We start from the raw sequence: 20,412 nt of genomic DNA, 5'->3' as shown, positions 1-20,412 counted from the left end.
GCTAGATTCTGCCTACTTGCCAAGGAATCCCTAACATGTGAGTACCAAGTAATAGCTCTAGTTCGACTTTAACCATATTAGGACTGGTGTGCGGTTAGCCTTCGCATGCTACCCACCAGACGGTATTAAGGGGTCAAAAGGGCTCATCTCCCCCCACGTTCCAGTTTATTCTGGCTTACCTATTCACCACCACGAGATGTAATGCCATCAACAGCCCATCATCGAAGTCGACGTGCAGCGAAAGCCTGCCTGTCGTGTCGGAAACGGAAGGTCAGATGCGATTATGCAGCGAAAGGTTCACCATGTTCGAACTGCAATCAAGATGGGTTTGAATGCCTGGCCATTGATCGAAAAAAGCGTCAAAGGACCGCCACAGATGGAGCCAGCCCCATTCCACCATCCTCGATTCTTGATCAGACGCGTCTCGATGCAACTGGTACCTCTTCTACAGGTCTCCGAGTGTCCGGCAGCGCAGCTGTCGAGGAGCTGTCTGCAACTCCAGAGGAGATTGAGCGAGCTTCAACTCGACGGACATCATCCTTCTCCAGACACAGGTTGCTGCATTCGGTCCCACATTATGCCTTTTTGATGCGCCTCTCTCAAGCGCAACGTCCCGATACGACATCTCTCGAGGACATAGTGCTTCAACTAGCATCAGACAAAATCCATGGATCCTTTACATCAATCTCTGGATGCGGTGAAAATGAGTTGCAATATCTCAAGAATGTCGGGTGCTTCGACATTCCTCCACCACACGTCCTCTCGGCCTTGATTAATGCGTATTTCGCTATTTTCCACCCGTTCTTTCCTATCATCCAGAAGTCGGAGTTCTTGCACTCTGTTAAATGTGTCCAAGGCTCGGCGAACACCAGTCCAGATGCTGCACGTCATGCAAGCTCGACTCAAGCTGCTCTTTATCCTGGAGGCCGCGATTCACATTCTAGTCTCTTGCTGCTCCAAGCTGTGCTCTTCATAGCAATTGGAGTTGTGCCCTCTGAGATCGTTTCGGCCGCAGGATTCTCATCCCGCAAGCAAGCGCGCCACGCATATTACCTCAAGGCACGCCGACTCTATGACCTCGACTATAATGAAGACCCGATTGCAACTATTCAGGCCTTATTATTGATCAGTCAGTACTATCCTTCTATCACTGAACGGAAGCACACGTGGCATTGGATACATCAAGCTATCAGCTTGGCACAAGTCAGCGGGTTGCACAGAGATCCTGGGAATGTCCCTCACCGGGCTTTGTGGGCACGAATTTGGTGGGCCTGTATCGTCCGCGATCGCTGCAATGGTCTGGGGACTGGTCGTCCTCTCATGATCAACAGCCTAGACTGCACTACATTGATGCTTGTGCTCGACGACGTGAAAGAAGAAGGTGACTCCGAGCAAGATCTTGAAATCAAGGCCATATTCATCGAATTTGTCAAGCTTTGCCAGATCGTTGAAGGCATTGTAACTCTACGCTATTCAAGCTCAGTGACAGATGCGACCCCTCCCGATCAACTCAAAGTCTGCGAAGATGCCTTGGAACACTGGATGCGATCTCTGCCATCTCAAGCGAAACGACAAGACCATTTGCAGGCTGTCTCGGGAAACATAGGGGTCGCCGCTATGTATCGGGCAGTATTGCATGCTTGCTTCAATACCATTCGTATCGCATTGTACCAATCACTTACTCTCTGGAACGGAGCAGGTGATTGGACTACCACATGTCAGCAAAAGGTTGAGTTTGCAGCCTTGGATAACACGCAGCTGTTTACTCAGCTCGTCAACCTTGACCTGGTAAGGTTCTGTCCCACAATTGCTGTCACTTTCACTTTGGCGCCTCTCATTGTGCACGTTCTTGGAATTAGATCCTCAAGATCGGAGGAAAAACTCCAGCTTTACAAGAACCGGTTTGAGCTTTGCATGATATTCTTGCGCCAGCTGCGTGATATTTATTGGCACGCTATTTTTTACTGTGAATTCTTCGAGCTCGCCGCATCAATCAAAGACCATGAGTTGAGGACGCAAATGTCAGAAGCACATGATCCTCTTGCTTCGTTCCTCACCCAGCGCATCAGTGTCGGCGATCTCATGGTCCTTCGACATTACCAGAACCTTGGAAAAGCTGGCGAAGCGGATGACCTACCTCTGCCCCCGGAAGTATCACCACTCTATCCACGAGAATGGCCTCAAAACGCGGGACCGGAAGGCCATGGTCATAGTAATCAAGGAGAAATGTTATCGGGTCTAAATACACCAAATCTCTCATCTTTCTCGGCAGATCTCGATCCTGTCTATTTCCGCCGCATTGAACCTATGAATATGAATGATTGGCTAGCGGCGCATTCGCGTGCTGGTCAGTCAATCCCATTTGCCTGAAGTCCAATGATCCAAATTTCAGCAGCTGAGCAGCGGCTCAATGGATAGGTTGCGTGCCGAGACCCGGCTCTCAATGGACTCTCAATTCAGGCCGCCATCGATGATCGACAAGCCATCCTTAGAGCACCAGAAGGTGCCGTCTGGATAGCTGTACTCCGCGATTGCGGCCTCTCGAAATTCGACACTGTAGCCAGATTCTGATGGCGTCACGAAAAAGCCATCACGCGTTTGCAATGGCGTGGTGAGCACGTGGTTATAGGTGGTGATGTTCTCGAGCATGCTCCGCTCCCCAGATACGCAAAGGTAATCCACCAAAGACAAGTGCTGCGTATACTCATTCAAGCCTATGCCACCACTGTGCGGTACAACAGGGACTCCAAATCTACGAGTCTTGTTAGCTGTTTGGGCCGGGGTTTCTTCTGAGTCTTGCTCCTTACTTTTTCGCCATCACAAGAACAGCCAGGACCTCGTTTACACCCCCCAGACGACAAGCGTCAATCTGACAAACATCGATCGCCTCCGCCTGGAGCAATTGCTTGAACATCACTCGGTTGTGACACATCTCCCCTGTTGCGACCCCTATGCCGTGAGCTTTGAGAGCTCTTCGAACAGTAGCGTGCCCAAGAATATCATCTGGCGATGTTGGCTCCTCAATAAACCTGCAAATCCAGCCCCTGTCAGTGACGAGTGTTTGAGGCGTGATGAAATGGGACCTACGCTGGTTTGAACTCCGCCAACTGAAGCATCCATTGTATGGCCTCGGATACTCCCCAGACCTGGTTCGCATCTACCATCAGGGTCTTTTCCTCGCCCATCACTTCTCTGGCGATCCTGCACCGTCGCTTGTCATCCTCAAGATCCTTCCCGACCTTTAGTTTGAACTTATCGTGGCCAGCGGCAAGAAGGTCTTTCATTACCTTCCGCATCTTGTCGTCGGAATACCCCAACCACCCCGCCTCGGTCGAATATGCAGATACCGCCCGATTGTTTTCTGCATCCCGAAGTCGCTGTGGCTTTGACGGTTCTTGCGCTTCCAGCAAAGCGATTGCCTCTTGCGGAGTGATTGCGTCCTCAATGTAGCGGAAGTCAATGCACCTCACAAACTCCTCTGGCTTCATATCGGCGATGAGTTTCCAAACGGGCTTTCTCTCTGCTCGTCCCCAAAGATCCCACAGGGCGTTGACACAGGCGGACAGACCTAGGTGGGTGACACCCTTTTCAGGACCTACCCACCGGAGCTGAGAATCGGAGACGAGGAAATGCCATGTCTTGCCCATATCAGATGTCAACTCAGCGAGCCGCTTACCCACGAGACGCCCTGCGATGGAACGAGCAGCTTCGCAGACCAGATCATTTCCTCTGCCAATGGTGAATGAGAAGCCGTATCCTGCAAAATCCGAGTTGGTACCCAAAACAATGTATGCCGCACTATAGTCAGGAGCGCCATTCATTGCGTCCGAGCCTGCCAAGGTGAGACTCGTCGGGAAGCGAAGGTCTGATCCCGCCAGTTAGGTCTCTCAAAGCGTGTTCGGTTCTGAAATGCAGACTCACCATGGACCTTATAGGACTGGATGGTGATTTCTTCGAAATTGGTCGTGCCATGATGGACGCCATTGGAGAATCTCTCGTCGGCTGCCATCTTCTTGTCTAAAGTTGTCATATTGGTCCCATCAAGTTATCAGCCCGGAATCCTGTTTGTGAATAAGCCCATTCAAGCACCTGGCGTCACAACTCGCAGGGAGGTTGGGACCTTTCGGAGCCACGAGCTACACCCTCCAAACTGATCATGGTCGAAATAATATGAATCCTTTCTTCAAATACTTCCAATTGCACCCCCAATCGCGGGATAACAGATTCGGCATTGATCTCTTCCCATGTGCCACTGAAATTTGATTTCTGGTCGGCTTTACTGACTATGCCGAATTGCCGGACGTCGTCGTGTGATTGGCACGAACCGCACAAGGATGATCTATTCCGGGTCTAGTCTGGATGGGTCGCTTGTATGGATCCTCAGAAGTTCGCGCTTCAGCCACATCGAATGGCTACGGACGTATTCTTGAAGAGCCCTTCGGGTACGGTCTGAAAAGTGACCGGATTTAAGCTATGTGAAGTTCGGCCATATAGGGGAAAGGCCCAGATATACTTGACTTGCACCAGTTTACTTGCCGCCCGGGCGTTCCAAGATCAATATCACTACTGTACTCAGGACAAGGCATCGCCTTCTTCGCACCTTCTACCATCCATGGATCCATCGCATAACCTATACTACATCACGTCCGGTGCTGGCTTTCCTCAGTCGCTTCCACTTGGGAATGGCCGAATGGGCGTCAGTCTCCTGTCAAATGCGGCCGCTGACACATTTTTGTTGAATGAGGTTACCTTCTGGTCAGGCAAGCCCTACGGACCGCAGAGCCAATATGGCGGCAAGACCGCCATTAAAGAGATGCGTGAGCGCTATGTGCAAAGAGACCACCAGGCCGTGCAAACGTTGGCAGAGAGATGGCTGCAACCTCCGAAAGGGGATTTCGGCACGAATCTGGGAGTGGGACGGCTCAAAATAGAGTATTCTCGCTCTGGAGCAGCTCCTGGAGGCAGTGCTGAGAAGGGTAGGCTCGAGAGAGGTTTAAGGTTGGACGAAGGTGTTGGCTGGGCCTCCTATACCTCCGACGACTCCAAAACAGAGATCAGGAGGGAGGTCTTCGTTTCCCATCCTCATCAAGTCATCGCTATGAGAATTTTGACAAACAATAAGGCCGGTATTTCATGCAAAGTTGGGTTCGAGGGAGAGACCAAATGTTGGTCTATTAAGAAACCAAGCACAGCTGAGCTGGAAATCCACGCGCAAGCGCTTGAGACAGTGCACAGTGATGGAACATGTGGTGTCAAGCTGCATGGTCTGATTGATCTCCAAGCCGACGGCGAATTGCTACCCTCGGAAAACGCCATTTCTGTAACCAATGCTTCCTTCTTATTGATATTGGTGGCTCTGAATACAGACTATCTGGTCCCGCACGACCAGGACTGGGTATCTCTGGCTCGAGCTCAGATTCAGACAGCCCTAGAAGCCGGATATGACAGACTCAAGCAATCCCATAGACAAGACCACAAGAGCCTTTACTCACGAGTCTCTCTGACGCTCGGCTCTGTTTCACCAACATCACACCTCCCTACAGATCAGCGCCAGAAAGCACTCGCTGCTTCAAAAGGAGCCTCCTCAGAAGATCTATCCCTTTATACGTTATACTTCAATTATGGTCGCTACCTATTGATCGCAGGTACTCGGTCAAACTCTCAACTCCCGCTCCACTTACAAGGTCTTTGGAACGACCGAGAAGCCAATGCGATGAACTGGTCATGCGATTATCATCTCGACATCAATACGCAAATGAACTACTTTCCGCTCGAACCGTGTGGGCTAGGGTATGAATGCCATGGACCACTTGCCAGATACATGCAGAAACTTGCAGCAGCGGGAGCCGAGTCCGCGAGGAATTTCTACGGCGCCCAAAAAGGGTGGGTCGCGCATGTGTTTTCGAACGTGTGGGGATTCACGGCCCCCGGCTGGGAAACGAGCTGGGGACTGAACGTTACCGGGGGCCTGTGGATGGCAATGGAGATGAAAGAGCACTGGGAGTATAACCTCGACAAGGCATACTTGAAGGCATATGCTTGGGACGTTTTGAAGGCAGCAGCTGAGTTCTTCCTAGAGTATATGTCCACCGTCGACCAAAAGGCAGGCTATTTGGTGACAGGACCCTCTGTATCGCCTGAAAACACGTTCTTTGTTGATGAAAAGGGCCAGCGTGAAGAGCATTCACTGAGTCTCTCCCCGACTTTGGACGTGGTTCTCGTCAGAGACCTGCTGGCGTTCTGTATCGATGTCGCGCCGTCACTGGACAGCCAGGGCGCTATAAACGACAACTTTATCCGGCGCGTCGAAGAAGCTATGCCAAAACTCCCACCCCTCCAAATTGGCAGGCATGGTCAATTGCAAGAATGGCTCGAAGACTTCGAGGAAGCCCAACCTGACCATCGCCACATGTCGCACATCGTCGCCCTCATCCGCAGCAATCAAATCAGCAAACGAGACACGCCTGAACTAGCGGACGCCGTTCGCACCACCCTCGAGAGGCGCCGAGCCCGCGCCGACTTGGAAGACATCGAGTTCACGGCCGTCCTCTTCGCAATGGGCTTTGCACGGCTCAACGACGGCGACGCAGCACTCAATTCTCTGACGCATCTGATCTCTGAGTTGTCGTTTGAGAATCTCCTAACCTTCTCAAAACCAGGGATCGCTGGTGCGGAGACGAATATTTTCATCGCGGACGGGAATTTCGGGGCCACTGCTGCGGTGGCGGAGCTGTTGCTGCGGAGCGTGGTTGTCGGAGAGGTGGAGATCTTGCCCGCGCTGCCGAAGAAGTGGGCAGAGAGTGGGCATGTGAACGGCCTCAAGGCCAAGGGCAATCTCGTGGTTGGGATGGAGTGGCGTGAGGGCGTCTTGGTTGAAGCGACGATCCTGAATGCCGGTCAAGATGCACTGTTGGTTAGAGTGATTTACCGCGAACAGTTTGTCGACTTGGAGCTGGAGCCCACTGCGACGGTAATAGTGGACCGAGACCTTCTTGTGCGATAAAGATCCCGATCATTATATCACAGGGCCGAAAGAGGCGAGGTGTACAATGTCAGCAGACCGGGCAGAATGTAATGGGATAAGAGTAAAAAAGAGGAAGATTCCAAAAGACACGGCCTCAATCGCCTTTTTAGCTCCTAACACGATATATCCCTTGACACCGCGAAAATTTGCGAATTATATCCGTTCCTTGCACCAAAAAGACTTTTCTGTCCAATATACGCGTCATTAACGATCATCATAACTTGATCAAACATTCTCTTTGGCAAAGACCACCCATAACATGACGACCAAGGCCCAACTGTGCTAAATTGCGAAAAGAGAGGAATATCAAAAACTATAGTCCACGATTTCCAGACAAATAATGGTGTCTAATTATGTTTGTCGTCGTGGGTGTTGTCGGTGGTGGTGGGCGATTGAGTCAGAACTCCAGAAGGATAGATCTCGGGGGAGGAAGAGGCTGCATCGTCGGGACCCGGCGCTGATGCGCTGTGTAAATGGGTAGTGGCGACTGGAGGAAGTCTAGTCCCTGCATCTCTGTTGCCGAGTTCCGCAGTGGTGCTCCCTTGAGTCTGCGTTTCGGCGTCGTCGGTCTGCGTGCCGTCGTCACCGTCGGTGATTTTGATCTGATCGTGGTCGCTGATGGCAGGGAATGCGGAACTGCCGACCGTGACTGAGCTGCTTTGGCGAGGCTCCGGCATCGTCTGCCTGCTAGTCTGCGGCGGAGCGCTCCCGCCGAGGAAGTGGATAGTCGCCGTCCTGCCGGGCATTTGGAACGATTTTGGTCGCTGATCTGGAGGGCTCTGCGTCGTGGTGGCGGCCGGCTTGGTCGATGGCGGTTGCGGTTGCGGCTGCAGTTGGAGTGTATTATCGACGGGTTGCTGTGGTCCCATGCTGTCGCGCTTGTCGCCTTTCAGCGATGCCTTTTTGAGCTTGTAGGTTTGCCACCATGAGGTATTGCCCTGGCGGATGTGCGGGAAAAGATCCCATTTGTCCATGCTCTCTTCTTCGTCCGTGGTGAGCGCAAGCCAGGCGTACAGATCTTGCCGTTTCTTGGATCGTTCTGTGCCCTCTTTTCGTCCTCCACTGACCCACCTCTTGTCCTTGCCTTCTCCTTCCTCCCGAAACTCGTACGATTCAGGCCACTCGTAGATCTCTGCCCTGAGCCGGGACCCGATCCAGCATTGCCGCAATTTTCTGAATTCGGTAGGCTTCACGCTTTTCTCGGCGTCTTGTTGTTTTTCAGCCTTGCCGTTTTGGCTCTCGCCATAGAGCTTCCTTCTGATCCAACTTTCGAAGTTCGAAAACCACTCGGAGTCGTCACATCCGACCTTTGATATCAATAGGATGGTTGGCAGCACCATTAGTGCGACCGTGTACATCTGACTTGCCAAGTCCGCCATACCGATGGCGACAATGTGCACAGCAAATGCAAGCCATCCAATGGATCTCATGATGAAATATGTCTTTGGATTCAAGATCACAGGCCCTTCAATAAAGACGGATGGCGCAACTAGCAGCTCATTGGGCATCCAGAAGGTGACCGCTTTCGAATCAGATTGGATGATGAGAACCTTCGTGGGTTTTCCGGTCCAGACCTCGTTCTTTTTATCATAGTCCCTGGGATTTGGACGGGTTGGACGCACTGCTGGCTGTACATTCTGAGTTGCTTTCTTCTGTCCGTTTGAGGGGTTCGAAGAATTGCTTCCAATGGATTGGGTTTCCTCAGATGCTGACTGCGCTGCTCTGTTCTTTAGAATGGGCTTCTTCTCATCTTTCTTTTTTTGCTTCCATAAATCATACTCATACCGTCGCGCTTCGTAATTGTTCCCTGTGGGAGGCCCTGATGTCCCGACGGCCTTGTCTACCATGGCATCGAAACCAATACGTTGTTGACCGATGACATAGGCACGAACGATGATTGAGACAACCATAGCCATTGCATTAGCAAAGCCATACCAGTCCTTGGAAAGAATAGTGCCGGCGACAAGGAAGCCATTCAGAACGAAGCTTATCACTAGGGAAAAAGATATTTCGTTCTTTCGAGATTTTGGGGGCGTCACCGTCCAAACCACGAAGTTGCGAGTGGTTTCGAATTCCTGGGAGAGCATCCATCTTGTCAACCAGGCGGCGAGGTCTGTTGTGTGGATGCCTTGCGATATGTTGTAGAGATTGAAGCCAGCTGCCTTCTCAGTAAATCTGTTTCCAGCAATGACATATGCACCCAGCAAAGGTAAATATTCGAGATAGGCACTGCTCACGAGTCGCCCTACGGCAGCATTGACCTCTTCAGCTCCCAAGAGCGTTACAAGACCAAGAGCGTCGATGTGGAAAGGAGTCCAACCGAGGAGAACCTTCCAAGGAGCCCATGACGTCGTGCTGGCATGATCAGCCATGGGGGATCTCGTGATATAGTTCTGCCAACTGACCGGGAGGGTCCCAAGGAGCGGGCCGTCAGGAACTCGTATGCAGGAAAAGAGCCGAAACAAATAGCACTGAAACTCAAGAGATGAGTATAAAATCCGTCATTCAGGAAGATTGCAGTGACTAGACGTCTGTAGAAAAGAGGATTGATGAACAAGCCCTGCCAGCAAGAGGGAAGGAAAACGAAAAGAAAAACGCCCTCACGCGGCTGAAGCCAGTTTCGTTTGAAGACAGCGAACGCGACGATCCGGGGCCCTTTCGGCCCCAAGTTGATGCCAATGGCGGCTACTACTGGGCTTGGACGCCTTGCCCAGGAGCTAGCCACTGCCTTGATCCGAAACTAGATGGTTTGTTTCAGCCTGACTTTGGGGTCCCGAAGAGGTCTATGGTGACAGGGTATCAAGCAATATATCCACAATCATCACATCGACGGAGTATAATGTAGAAAATTGTGAAATCCTAGAGGCATAGCAGAGCGCGAAAGGAGTGTTGCATAGAGACCGACGAGGCTGAACTTGAAGCTCACGTGACATATGCGGGTAAGGCTGGTCTGTGAAAACATTCCCACTGTTGTAGCCTAATTTCTACAAGTAAACACCTTCACCTTCACTTGTTTGGCGCTACGGTTCGCTATAAGATCTATCTCAGCTTGGAAATGTTTATCCTGCCCAGACCTGAACCAGCCACCCAATAGAAGCCCTGAAACGAGACAGTCTGCTGTTGCATTGTCAACGGAAGCCACATTTCGGAATAATCTGCTGACCAGTCTATGAGGCCCTGAGATTGTGCAACCCTTCGTCAGGACCATAATAGCGTCCGTTGAAGCATCAGCAGCATCCCGAGTCTAGAGACTATCCCCATATACGAACCTTTAGCCACAGGTTTTCTCTATGGAGAAGAGCTATTAAATCGCTGATCTGCGTCAAGCCTTGATTGCGAGCTGCCTCCAATTCACACCATGAACTCATCCTCGGCTCAAGGTCTTGGCGACTTGAGACATCTGGACCATTTATTGTCCATATCTCCCATAATGAAGTTTCGTGTGGCAAGTTAGCTTCCGTCATTCTGACTTCAACATCTGTTGGATCGAGCAACGGGGATAGCCCCGCGTTTCGTCGTCGACAATAACATCCCATTCCGTTCTTTGTGCCCAAGGACACACCGGTTGCAATGAAGATGGGCCATGAGAGGCTTCTAGGTGCCTCAGAGTCACTGTCTGGTTCACTGCCCTCTGAAGCCCCATGGGACTGAACGTGATGGACGAGAGTAAGTCTACAAGTATTTAAACCGCCCAGGAGCCCTCAATTTTCCATCTCTCCTCCACAAGCAGCTCTCCCCTCCCCAGTCCTCCTGAAATACCAAAGCTGGATCACTTGAACTATTCTACACACCAATCTCTCTGTCTTCCTTGAACTGGTCTTTCGTTGCTCGAACATCATCCATTGGAATCGACTCACCTTTCGCGGCCTGTAACCATTTTCCTAACATAATGCATCGAGAGTCTCACAAGCACGAACATGCAGCACCAGAGCCGCCTGCAGTACATGAAGCTGGGTGCATTTGTCGAGCATGTTCGAATGGGCGGTGTCATTGTGGGCGACGATTGGGCAGAGGCAAAACCCAGTCACGAGCGTGCACTCAATCGGAATGCAAGAACCCTGCACGGTTTGCTACTGCTGGCCGTCGCAATTAATAAAGAAGTATGTATAAATTCCTCAGTACTCGTTCGTCGACTTCAAAATCCGAATTATCGCAACCCACCTGTGCCGAAGAGAGACCAATCAAACACACCCATCGACCAAACTCGACATACCATCATCCTCATTGACCAGGTTGATTTATCGGCTAAACCACGCAAAACTATTTGACGGGCTTGTATGGTAAGAGCAGACGTTTTCTAGATCGCTAAATGACACAATTCAACTCGACAGATGCGGAATATGTGACGCGCGAGGGGGGAAGTGGCTTGGATATTGGAAAAGCCAACAAATATTGTTCTGTTTAAGGTTGGACGAAGTGGAGGAAATCTGGGTGCAAGTCGATTTTGTTGCGGCTGCACATGTGAGACTTTGGCGAAGTGGTTTTGCCATCGACGGAAGTTTTTGATTTCATTCACAGCCTTCGATCTTTGGGAAGCGGATTGTACTCGCATGTTGGGTACCGGTTGAGAAGAATTACCGCTGTTACCTGTTGTATCTACGATGATGGACAGACATATTTCCTTAAACTTAGTGCACGGGCAGGAAACGGGCAAATGGAATTGCAGGGCATGTTAGTGGATTGTTGTTAAGAGTCAGACAATAGATCCAAAAAAAAAGGAGAGGAAAAAGAAAACTGGAACATCAATCTGCAACCATGGAGTCTCTTAGAAAAGAATGAACTTGGAACGTTTTCTCTCAACCTCGATTCGATTGAGCTATTTTATCCGAAGGCCTCGTAGATGCTTTGGGCCGGCCTCATGTTCGCATAGCCACATCCTTCCAACAAACAAGACTGGGCAACGATCAAGTACATCCCGTCGTCTCCAGCACAGGGCTTTCCCTCTCCACCGAGGAAGAATGAGTGATCCTCAGGTCGAGTATCTTTCCCTCGTGAGTGCCATTGACTTTCGGCCTTGCTTGCGAATTGGGTGCGGTTTTTAGTGTTCTGTTGTGGTTCGGAAATCTTGGCCACGTCTGTGTGTCTGACTTTTCGGTAGGATGTTTGTTGGATGTGATGGTGCGTAGGTGATCTTTTGGCCGGAGTCGCAGACGCAATTGCTGTCACGCAAATCTTCCCTGGCTCGCTTTTGCTCAGCAAAAGCTTTTTACCAGCCGCTGGCGCCGCCAGCAGCCTCCTGTGCCCAATCACCAGTGCCAGTGGCTGGTTCGTTCCAGTTAGCGTCAGCCTGAGGCGCACCCTCGATTCCAGGCGCAGTGCCAGGCTCTCCAGTCCAATCTGCAGCGTCTGTAAATCCACGATCGACAGCACCGGGACCAGCCTCCTCCGCACCTGGCACTTTCTCCTCCTCCTTCTGTTCCTCAGCTTCAGGATCACGGTAGAAGTACAGATCGACAACCACATCCCACTCGACTTCACGGTTGGCTAATGTGCCACGAAGACGGAGCACCTCACGAGCCAACATCCACCAGATCAAGCCGATGGCGTGACGGCCCTTGTTGTTGGTGGGGATAGCGACATCGACGAATTCGGTAGGGGAATCGGTATCGCAGAGGGCAATGACGGGGATGTTGACATAGGAGGCTTCCTTGATGGCTTGGGCATCGGTGCGCGGGTCGGTCACGATGATCAGGCGGGGCTCCTTGAACGAGCGGGTGATGTAGTTGGTGAAGTTACCAGGAGTGAAGCGACCGGCGATGGCAACAGCCCCGGTGTGGGCGGCGAACTTGAGGACTGCGCGCTGACCATAAGGGCGGGCTGAGATGACACAGATGTCGGCCGGGTTGTCGACAGCGGCAATGATGCGGGCCGCGAAGACGATTTTCTCCCTAAAAGAGACCCGAGTCAATTGATATTCGAGTGGGCGCAATTTTGAACCACCAAAGTCGCAGCTGTGTGAGGAGCTGAGGACAGCAGTGTAGATATGATTCATACCAGGTTTTTGAGATGTTTATGACATTAATGCCATCAGGACGAGTCTTCCACAGGTAGGGCTCCATGTGAACCTGGAGGTTCTTGGATCCCAAGTGACATTGCGCTGCAAGGAGCATTTCAACGTCCTGGGAGGTGGGGTTGAAGATAGGAGGGAGGTTTGCTGGGCTCGCCATGATTGCGACTGAGTTCTTTTATCAGTCAAAAAGGCGAGTGCTGAAGGAAGAAGAAGGGAACAAGAATGCAAAGGTTGATAGATGAAGTCCAACAACGAAGCTCAAGTTCGCGAGCAAAAAGATCGATCAATGAGATCCTTGATTGTGCGTTTAGCTAATCCATGCCAAGATTTCTCTTCGGACCACTTCCCGGATCCAGGACCCATCTTGCTCCGGGACGGAAATACTTTCGACCGGCTTAGATTCTCAATCTCAATCAAGACTCGGGGAAAGTTCTTGTGCTACACGCAGAGAGGAGAGCGTGTAGACCAGACTGCGTTCAAGTTTCGTTAATGCAACTGCTCTCACTATGCCACCACGGATTCATACTACTGCCATGAACAGTATCTTCAACTGTAAGCCAACCATAATCTTCCTAGACTACTTTGCTGATCAGTTTTGCAGTGACCAGCCTCCTTCAGAGCTTGCCCGCTACGACGCGAAGTCGAGCACTCACAAAGTGCTCTGCATGCCTCTTCTCGACTACAGCTCCTTTGGAAGCGAAGCGGACAAGGAAGCGAAAGGTTAGGAAGCATGTCGACCCTTATCGCCTGGCGCAAGCCCGGCAGCGCAAATCAGCGAATTTAGCACGACAAAAAGTGTTGCAAGCAGAACGGGAACTCTCCCTTGGTGACCCTGTCCGATCACGACCGACTCCGTTTGTCAATTCCTTGCAAGCAAATGCTCCTATCTCGACGATCAAAGAGTCGTACCTCAACTACTTCCTCAAAGCAGACGACGTACAGAAGTCTCTAGAATACTCCAAGTGGCTTACCGAACCTCTTCCCGAATCCAATCCTATTGTGGGGGCTGAAGCGCGGCTTGCGGAAAGAATCAAAGAGCATGCAGCCTCCCACGGAAATGCCTCGAAGGCTTTACTGGCTATTGCCTCACTGGAAAACGCTAGCAGCAAGGATCGCACACGCATCAACATTCAAAGATGTATTGAGGAGTTCGGCCGTCACAACACTGAAGGAGTTCTTGCGCCAGGGCTTCAGAGCAAGCAGAATGTCAGGAAGGAAAGTGAAGACTCCGATGCAATTGCCGTCACTGTCCCGAAACGCATCGGCGCAGATACTGGGTCTCCTGAAGTTCAAATTGCGATCCTGACGGCCAAGATTAACGTCCTTGCGAACAACTTGCACAAGAAGGACAAAAGCAATAAGCGGCGATTGAGAATGATGGTGCACAAGAGACAAAAATTGATGGCTTATCTAAGAAGGCAAGACCGAGGCGGGCCAAGATGGCAAAACGTTGTCGAGAAACTGGGGCTCAACGACGCCATGTGGAAAGGAGAGATCAGCTTGTAAAGTATCAGTTTTGGAAGGACAAAATGTACGATCATGTACCAAGCTTATTCATATACTGTCGACTGTGCAGCTTTCCACCGAACAGGTTCCATTCAGCTCACGCCTCTGCCGCCGTCGACATCAAATGCCGCACCTGTGATATAGTTCGCCTCGTCCGATGCGAGAAAACACACCATATTTGCAACATCGGCTGGCTGACACACTCGACCAAGCGGAATCGTGCCCAGAACCTTTTTTCGTCCTTCTGGTGAGTCTTGGCCTCCAAGTACTCGAGGGAGCCTGTCGAACATGAGATATTTCATTGAGGCGCGCTGAACTTGGGCAACTCACATAGCCGTTTCTCCAACTGCTGGTCGAATGCAATTATATCTGATCTGATCGACAGCATACTCTGCCGCAAGGCCTTTTGTCGCCTGTATGCATCTTGTCAGCTGAAGAAGGGGCTAACCCTTGATAACAATGCGCTGGAAACAAAGGAGTTCTCTGTAACTCACAACTGTGACTGCTCCCTTACTCGAAGCATACCACACCAAATTCGGCCGAGGCCGTGGCTCACTGATACTGCTTAGGTTGATAAATAAGCCCGGTAGCTTGTTCTCCTTCCACCAAGGCACAATCACCTTAGTGCTCAAATACAGTGGTTTCACATTCACGCGAAACACCCTGTCGAACTCGTCTTCGGCCATTTCATGCGACGGACCTGCGAGATGCACCACGCCGGCGCAATTGACGACCACATCTAGACGGTTTGAATTTTTTTCGAGGGCTGTTGCGAGGATGGAGCGCCATGAGGACTCGAGCGTTATGTCGCCGGTGAAGGCGTGGACTTTTCCGGGGCTGGAGGAGCACGACGCGACGGTTTTGTCGTTTTCACCGCTGTTGACGTCGACAGCCAAGACGGAGGCTCCTTCGGCTGTGAGCTTTTGGACGATCTGGAGGGGAAATTGTGTGTTAGAAGCCGGATTCTCTTCCATGTAATAACACTTCCACGCCCTGAACGGCAGACGTGTACATTTCTGTCCTTGACGACTCGAGGGTCATCATATACGTAGAAGTCGAGCAAGCCAGTTGCGAGACTTCCATATCTTGCTCAACACCGCTTTAATGTCAATCAAAAGCATTGCATCTTTACTTACGCCTCGCCCAAACCCAGCTCCCGCACCTGTCACGACTATACTCTTTCCGTCGAGCCGACCCATTTCTTCCCCGGTTAAATTTCCTTTGGTACGTTAGTCGAGGTCGATGTTAATCCTTGTCGTAGCAGGAGAATCAGCCTTACACGAAATGGTATCAATTGACCTATTTAAATTCCCAGGTTGAGCGAAACATTGCTCTTAGATCCCCGTGCTACTCCACCTTTCCTCCCCTTTCGCCCGCATCTTCAACTTGCGGAGAAGGCTGTGGTAGTGAGGGGGTGCCGAACCGAGTTCGAGAATTGACGCCAGTCTCGTTGAAGTGATTGGCTGCGTATACGAATAGAAAAGTTTCCCCTAGGTAGTCGTGAGAAGAGGATGGGGGTGGAGTGGGTGTCCCTTTGAGGACACAACAATCTCAAGGGAATTGACCAGATACATTCTCGAGACATCCGATGAACCCCTGAATACCGATGTGGCTACAAGGAAGCAAAGAAACGATGCCCCGAGTTATATCGTCCAAGTATTCTTCTTCCTCGGAGACATTTGCACGGACATCTCCATGGCCTTTCACCCTCCACAAGCAGACACCGTACGCCATCACAATTCGCCTTCTCTAAACCATCGTCTGCAAAGAGTGGGAAAGAAGCCATCACTCCCTAGAACTAGACACCTTCCTCTGTGGAACTAGGTTCCTGAGGCACACAGGGTTAAACCACGAATGGAGACTGCTCACCGAGGTGAAGCATCCTCCTTCAACGTCTCGTTGCCGTTGCCTTGAGAAAAGAATCGATGGAGCTCAGCCGCGAACACGTCCGGACTGCCATGTTGTGCTTTGTTAAACGTCCCGCCGTGATCGAGACCTTCGAACTCGACACGCGCACAGTTGGGGAGGATATTTTGAAGCTCAAGAACCGAATGTTTCAGAAATGGCGGGCTTCGACTCCCGCCCAAGATAAGTGTCTCTGTTTGAACCGCCGACAGCTTCTGAAGGTTGTCTTCTCCGAGCATGGACATCGCAATTTCGATATCATTGCGGAAGGTTGGGACCAGATCCTTCACCAACGGTTGCCTGCTGGGTAAGACGCTATCAGTCGTCTCTTTGTTTGTTTTTTCCCTTTGCTCTAATGTCATCATCACTTTCGTCAGGAGCACCAAGACGGTTTGTGGAAAGTATTTGGAACGGAAGATAGCCGGGCCCATCTCCGCCCCAAGCATTCCAGTGATAGCAGCTTTTGCAATCTGGCCTCGATCTATTTCAGCTTCAAATCTCCGCCTCCACGCCATCTGTCCTTCTCGAGCCGACTCGGGCCACCAAGGCGGTTCAAATAGTGCAATTCGTTGTATGTGCGATGGAGGAGCTGCCAAGGCCGCTCTCAATGTAATCAGTGCCCCCGAGCTCACACCAAAGATGAATTTTGCACCAGTAATAGCATGAATAGCTTCAACATCTTCCACTTCTTTTTCAACTGAGTAGTTCTTTCCGGTTGGGCCAGACCTCCCACGCCCTCGCCGGTCAGGAAGGTAGCAGGTGAAACTTTCTGATAGTCCTTTTGCAAGGTCCATGTGGCTGAGGCCATGCTGTATCGCTCCATGGAGAATGATGATGCCTGGTCCCTTACCGACTTGGTAGAATGCAATCTTGGTGCCGTCCCTAGAATGCGCTATTTTCAATTCGAAAGCCATAAGTAAGGAATCAAGGACTCTAGACAAGCTGACGGTTTGCTTCGATTGACAAACCATGAGAAATGGACATTTATCCCTGGGTTCCAATGCATGTTATGGCCGGAAATATATGGCCTTAGATATAGGGCCGTAAATAGTGCGAAGCTAGGCAGCAGCGAAGCCTGGTGCAAGCGCCCCTGTCACCCATCACTTTCCGCCCATTCTCACCTGGTTGCGCTTCAAGATCCCAGTCCCTTCGTATTCGCAAGGGACGAGATGCGACTGGTGGTTTGACATTACCATGATTTTTAGGCCCAATGAATGACAATGATGTGTTTTAGATAATAGCGCATGATTCCAAAGGCCCATGTTGATGCTGCTGTGAGCCAGACAGCCAGACAGCGGAAGACTCGGTGTTATGGAGAGCAAGTCAGTGAGCGAGCGGGAAGGTCTGGCGGAAATGTGCTCCGTATTCCACACATAATGATCGGCCGCTGAGTCACGTGCTGATTCAAAGCCTTGTTCAGCCTCGCCTTTCATCATGGCAGAGGCAGGCTCTGATCTTCTTGGCGAATTTCGGCAAACGCAATACTGGACTAAATATATACACGGACAAAACATAGCATACTTAGGAGAGATATATGTAATATTACATACCTAGCCACCTTCGAGCGCCTCCTGGTGCAGCCTCGTCGACGACCCTCCTGTGTATATAGATCGATGTCCTCGACAACACTCTGCTTTGCTCCTCCTTAGCTTGGCCTCTTTGTATAGTGTGATCAATAGAGCTTGGGTGTTTCTCCCATATTGCTTCTGTGCCGTATCGTTACTATAACCGCCGTAATCCAGTTGGACGTAATGCCAAAGCTGGTACCGCCACAGGAGTTCAGTATTTCTAGGATGAAGAAAGTTATGATTTGCGTGTCCGTGGATGGCGAACATAGAGTTCAGTTAGGCTTACCGGTTCGGATTCCTCATACATAATTCCGACCCTGCGATGGAGCAAAGGGTTTCCAGACCCTGTTTCTATTTTTCATTTCCTTCTTGCCCGCCTCCAAACATTCTTGAAACTGCAGGGCATCTCTTAACGCCTTTTCGATGTGTTTCATCTGTACCTTTCGATCACTGACGAGATCTGCCGCAGCCATGATGGCGGACAGCTTCAGGGTATTGCGTATCTGGCGACCATTCAGTGGATACTGCGCGAGCTGTGGTATATGGTCTTCGATGATGGCCTTGTCGCTTTCGGTAGAATCTATCAGGTTGCTATTCAACAAGCTCCCCCAGATGCCTTCTCTTTGTTTCGTGCTGAGTTCGCTGTATGCGATTGCAACTTGTATCCTTGATTGAAATGCTGGGTCCATAGAATTTATCCGGTTGGTTGTGAGGACAAGGATCCCGCTGTAGTACTCGAGTTGTCTCAGAAACACTATCTGAAGCGTCAGTCACTGAGAAAAGCCATATGAGTGGGGCTGTTGCGGACCCGAGACAATTCCATTCCTTCGCACATCTTCGAAAGAGCGCGCTTCCAGGACAACGTCTGCCTCATCAAGCAGAAGTATTGCCCCCAGGCGACTAGCATTCGCGAAAGCCTCCGTTAATCGATCCTCAATCGAATCCTCCATTGCAACAAGGTCGCCAACGCTTAGAGGTATAAGAGGTCTCTTGGCGTGCTCAGCTATGCATTCGGCCGTCAGAGTCTTTCCAACCCCTGAGGGACCGTGAAGAACAATTGTTAGTCCACGGCCCTTGTTCTCAATGATATCACCACTCTTAATCTGATTGTTATTCTGATTACTCACGATACTCGTGAGCATATCCTTTTTGTCATTATCAAGAATAAGCTGGTTTATCGCCGTCTCAGACCATCTCGCTGGTTGCAGGTTAGTAACGCTCACGACGTAGCGCTTCCCACTTGAAACGTGATAGCAGCTGATCTGTGGGGGACAAAGCTGAAAATGCTCTGGGCTGGACAATTTCGAGGCCTGGGAAGTGTTCCAAGAGTCGTTGAGCTTCTCATCCACTTCGCCCGAGCTGTTGTGAAATTCAATATCTTCGATAAGACCGGAAATGGACATGGTGTCCTTCTGGTCCAGGATGATGCGCCCTTCCAACTACATGTTTCAATGAATGAGATGGAAACCGGACTTCAGGGAACGGGGCAAACTTACATGCGTGAGATTCTGAGTCAGTCTTCCATCCTCGTCCTCTGATATAGCGTGGCCAGAATACTCAAAACAAGTGGGTGGTTTCGAGATGAGATCCGCCCATTTCCTTCCACGAGCTTGCAGTTTCATAAGTAAAGGCTCCCTCGTAGCTTGATCCTCATATCGCAAGGGATAAATAGGTAGAGAAGTTACTTTTCGGTGACCAGCAAACCTCGGGATCTTGGAATATTGACTTTTCTGACAAAATCGCTTTTTCCCTGGGCTCCAGACAATATACCAGAAATGCACCTCCACTGCTACACAAAAGTCTTTTTGGTGTCCCATGTCTCCAATACTGTCTTCAAGACGTGTAAATTTGAAGAGGCGTTTCTCCTCTAGCCGGTCTTGGACGGCAACGGGTTCACCAACTCTGAAAACGGCCCAGAGGTTCTCGAAACTGACTACTCTCTGATTGTCTCGATCCAGGGATTTCCATATGATACCGTACCTTGCGTGACTTTCCAGGAAAGATATCAGGGTCCGAAAGTCTCGAAATTGGTCCGAATGGGGGCTAATCCGAGATTCTAATGCTTTGTGTATGTCCTTGGAGTACTGAAAGAGGTGTGCGTACGGCTCTTGGAAGGTGACACTGTCTGGAGTGGATTCAAAAAAGGAGAGAGGGACAATCTCTTTGATCACTTCGACCAGAACTGGAGAGGTAATCTTGATCTCGCTTTTCTTCCCGGAATCATCGAGGCAGAACGCGAACATTGACTGTTGTAAATTCTCCTTCTGTTGTTCTTCTTCCCATTTTTTCTGGCTTATCCAGGTAATTTCTCCTCCGGAACCTTCCTTCCGTCGACCTATCCGTTCTGCGAAGGAAGCTACTGTTTGTTTCTGGGCGCTGCAATGTGGTCCATGCTCTAT

General features: G+C 50.6%; 9 protein-coding genes across 9 annotated transcripts; 3 read left to right on the top strand and 6 right to left on the bottom strand.

Annotated features, from left to right (window-relative positions):
* Positions 1–201: 201 nt before the first annotated feature.
* Positions 202–2,370, top strand: Z519_01277 (uncharacterized protein; the record flags this gene model as incomplete). The annotated part of the gene is made up of 1 exon (XM_016759034.1): positions 202–2,370. One exon carries the CDS (start codon positions 202–204, stop codon positions 2,368–2,370), a length of 2,169 nt encoding a protein of 722 aa, XP_016624362.1.
* An 81-nt stretch (positions 2,371–2,451) lies between these two features.
* On the bottom strand, positions 2,452–4,030 carry Z519_01276 (uncharacterized protein; the record flags this gene model as incomplete). The annotated part of the gene is made up of 4 exons (XM_016759033.1): positions 2,452–2,752; positions 2,808–3,029; positions 3,088–3,865; positions 3,922–4,030. The coding sequence occupies 4 exons, from the start codon at positions 4,028–4,030 to the stop codon at positions 2,452–2,454; spliced, it is 1,410 nt and encodes a 469-aa protein (XP_016624361.1).
* A 582-nt stretch (positions 4,031–4,612) lies between these two features.
* Z519_01275 (uncharacterized protein) lies at positions 4,613–7,003 on the top strand (the record flags this gene model as incomplete). Its single annotated transcript, XM_016759032.1, has 1 exon — positions 4,613–7,003. One exon carries the CDS (start codon positions 4,613–4,615, stop codon positions 7,001–7,003), a length of 2,391 nt encoding a protein of 796 aa, XP_016624360.1.
* A 368-nt stretch (positions 7,004–7,371) lies between these two features.
* Positions 7,372–9,396, bottom strand: Z519_01274 (uncharacterized protein; the record flags this gene model as incomplete). The annotated part of the gene is made up of 1 exon (XM_016759031.1): positions 7,372–9,396. The coding sequence occupies one exon, from the start codon at positions 9,394–9,396 to the stop codon at positions 7,372–7,374; it is 2,025 nt and encodes a 674-aa protein (XP_016624359.1).
* A 2,834-nt stretch (positions 9,397–12,230) lies between these two features.
* Positions 12,231–13,191, bottom strand: Z519_01273 (40S ribosomal protein S0; the record flags this gene model as incomplete). Its single annotated transcript, XM_016759030.1, has 2 exons — positions 12,231–12,912; positions 13,019–13,191. 2 exons carry the CDS (start codon positions 13,189–13,191, stop codon positions 12,231–12,233), a joined length of 855 nt encoding a protein of 284 aa, XP_016624358.1.
* Positions 13,192–13,567: 376 nt separating this feature from the next.
* Z519_01272 (ribosomal protein S15) lies at positions 13,568–14,540 on the top strand (the record flags this gene model as incomplete). The annotated part of the gene is made up of 2 exons (XM_016759029.1): positions 13,568–13,586; positions 13,636–14,540. 2 exons carry the CDS (start codon positions 13,568–13,570, stop codon positions 14,538–14,540), a joined length of 924 nt encoding a protein of 307 aa, XP_016624357.1.
* A 92-nt stretch (positions 14,541–14,632) lies between these two features.
* Positions 14,633–15,514, bottom strand: Z519_01271 (uncharacterized protein; the record flags this gene model as incomplete). The annotated part of the gene is made up of 3 exons (XM_016759028.1): positions 14,633–14,819; positions 14,871–14,953; positions 15,035–15,514. The coding sequence occupies 3 exons, from the start codon at positions 15,512–15,514 to the stop codon at positions 14,633–14,635; spliced, it is 750 nt and encodes a 249-aa protein (XP_016624356.1).
* An 891-nt stretch (positions 15,515–16,405) lies between these two features.
* Z519_01270 (uncharacterized protein) lies at positions 16,406–17,359 on the bottom strand (the record flags this gene model as incomplete). Its single annotated transcript, XM_016759027.1, has 1 exon — positions 16,406–17,359. The coding sequence occupies one exon, from the start codon at positions 17,357–17,359 to the stop codon at positions 16,406–16,408; it is 954 nt and encodes a 317-aa protein (XP_016624355.1).
* A 953-nt stretch (positions 17,360–18,312) lies between these two features.
* On the bottom strand, positions 18,313–20,256 carry Z519_01269 (uncharacterized protein; the record flags this gene model as incomplete). Its single annotated transcript, XM_016759026.1, has 3 exons — positions 18,313–18,767; positions 18,822–19,452; positions 19,510–20,256. 3 exons carry the CDS (start codon positions 20,254–20,256, stop codon positions 18,313–18,315), a joined length of 1,833 nt encoding a protein of 610 aa, XP_016624354.1.
* Between the last annotated feature and the right edge of the window lie 156 nt (positions 20,257–20,412).

The sequence above is a fragment of the Cladophialophora bantiana genome, assembly GCF_000835475.1.
Source record: "Cladophialophora bantiana CBS 173.52 unplaced genomic scaffold supercont1.2, whole genome shotgun sequence".
Classification (NCBI taxonomy): Eukaryota; Fungi; Ascomycota; class Eurotiomycetes; order Chaetothyriales; family Herpotrichiellaceae; genus Cladophialophora; species Cladophialophora bantiana.
This window is presented reverse-complemented; position numbering and strand designations above follow the sequence as displayed.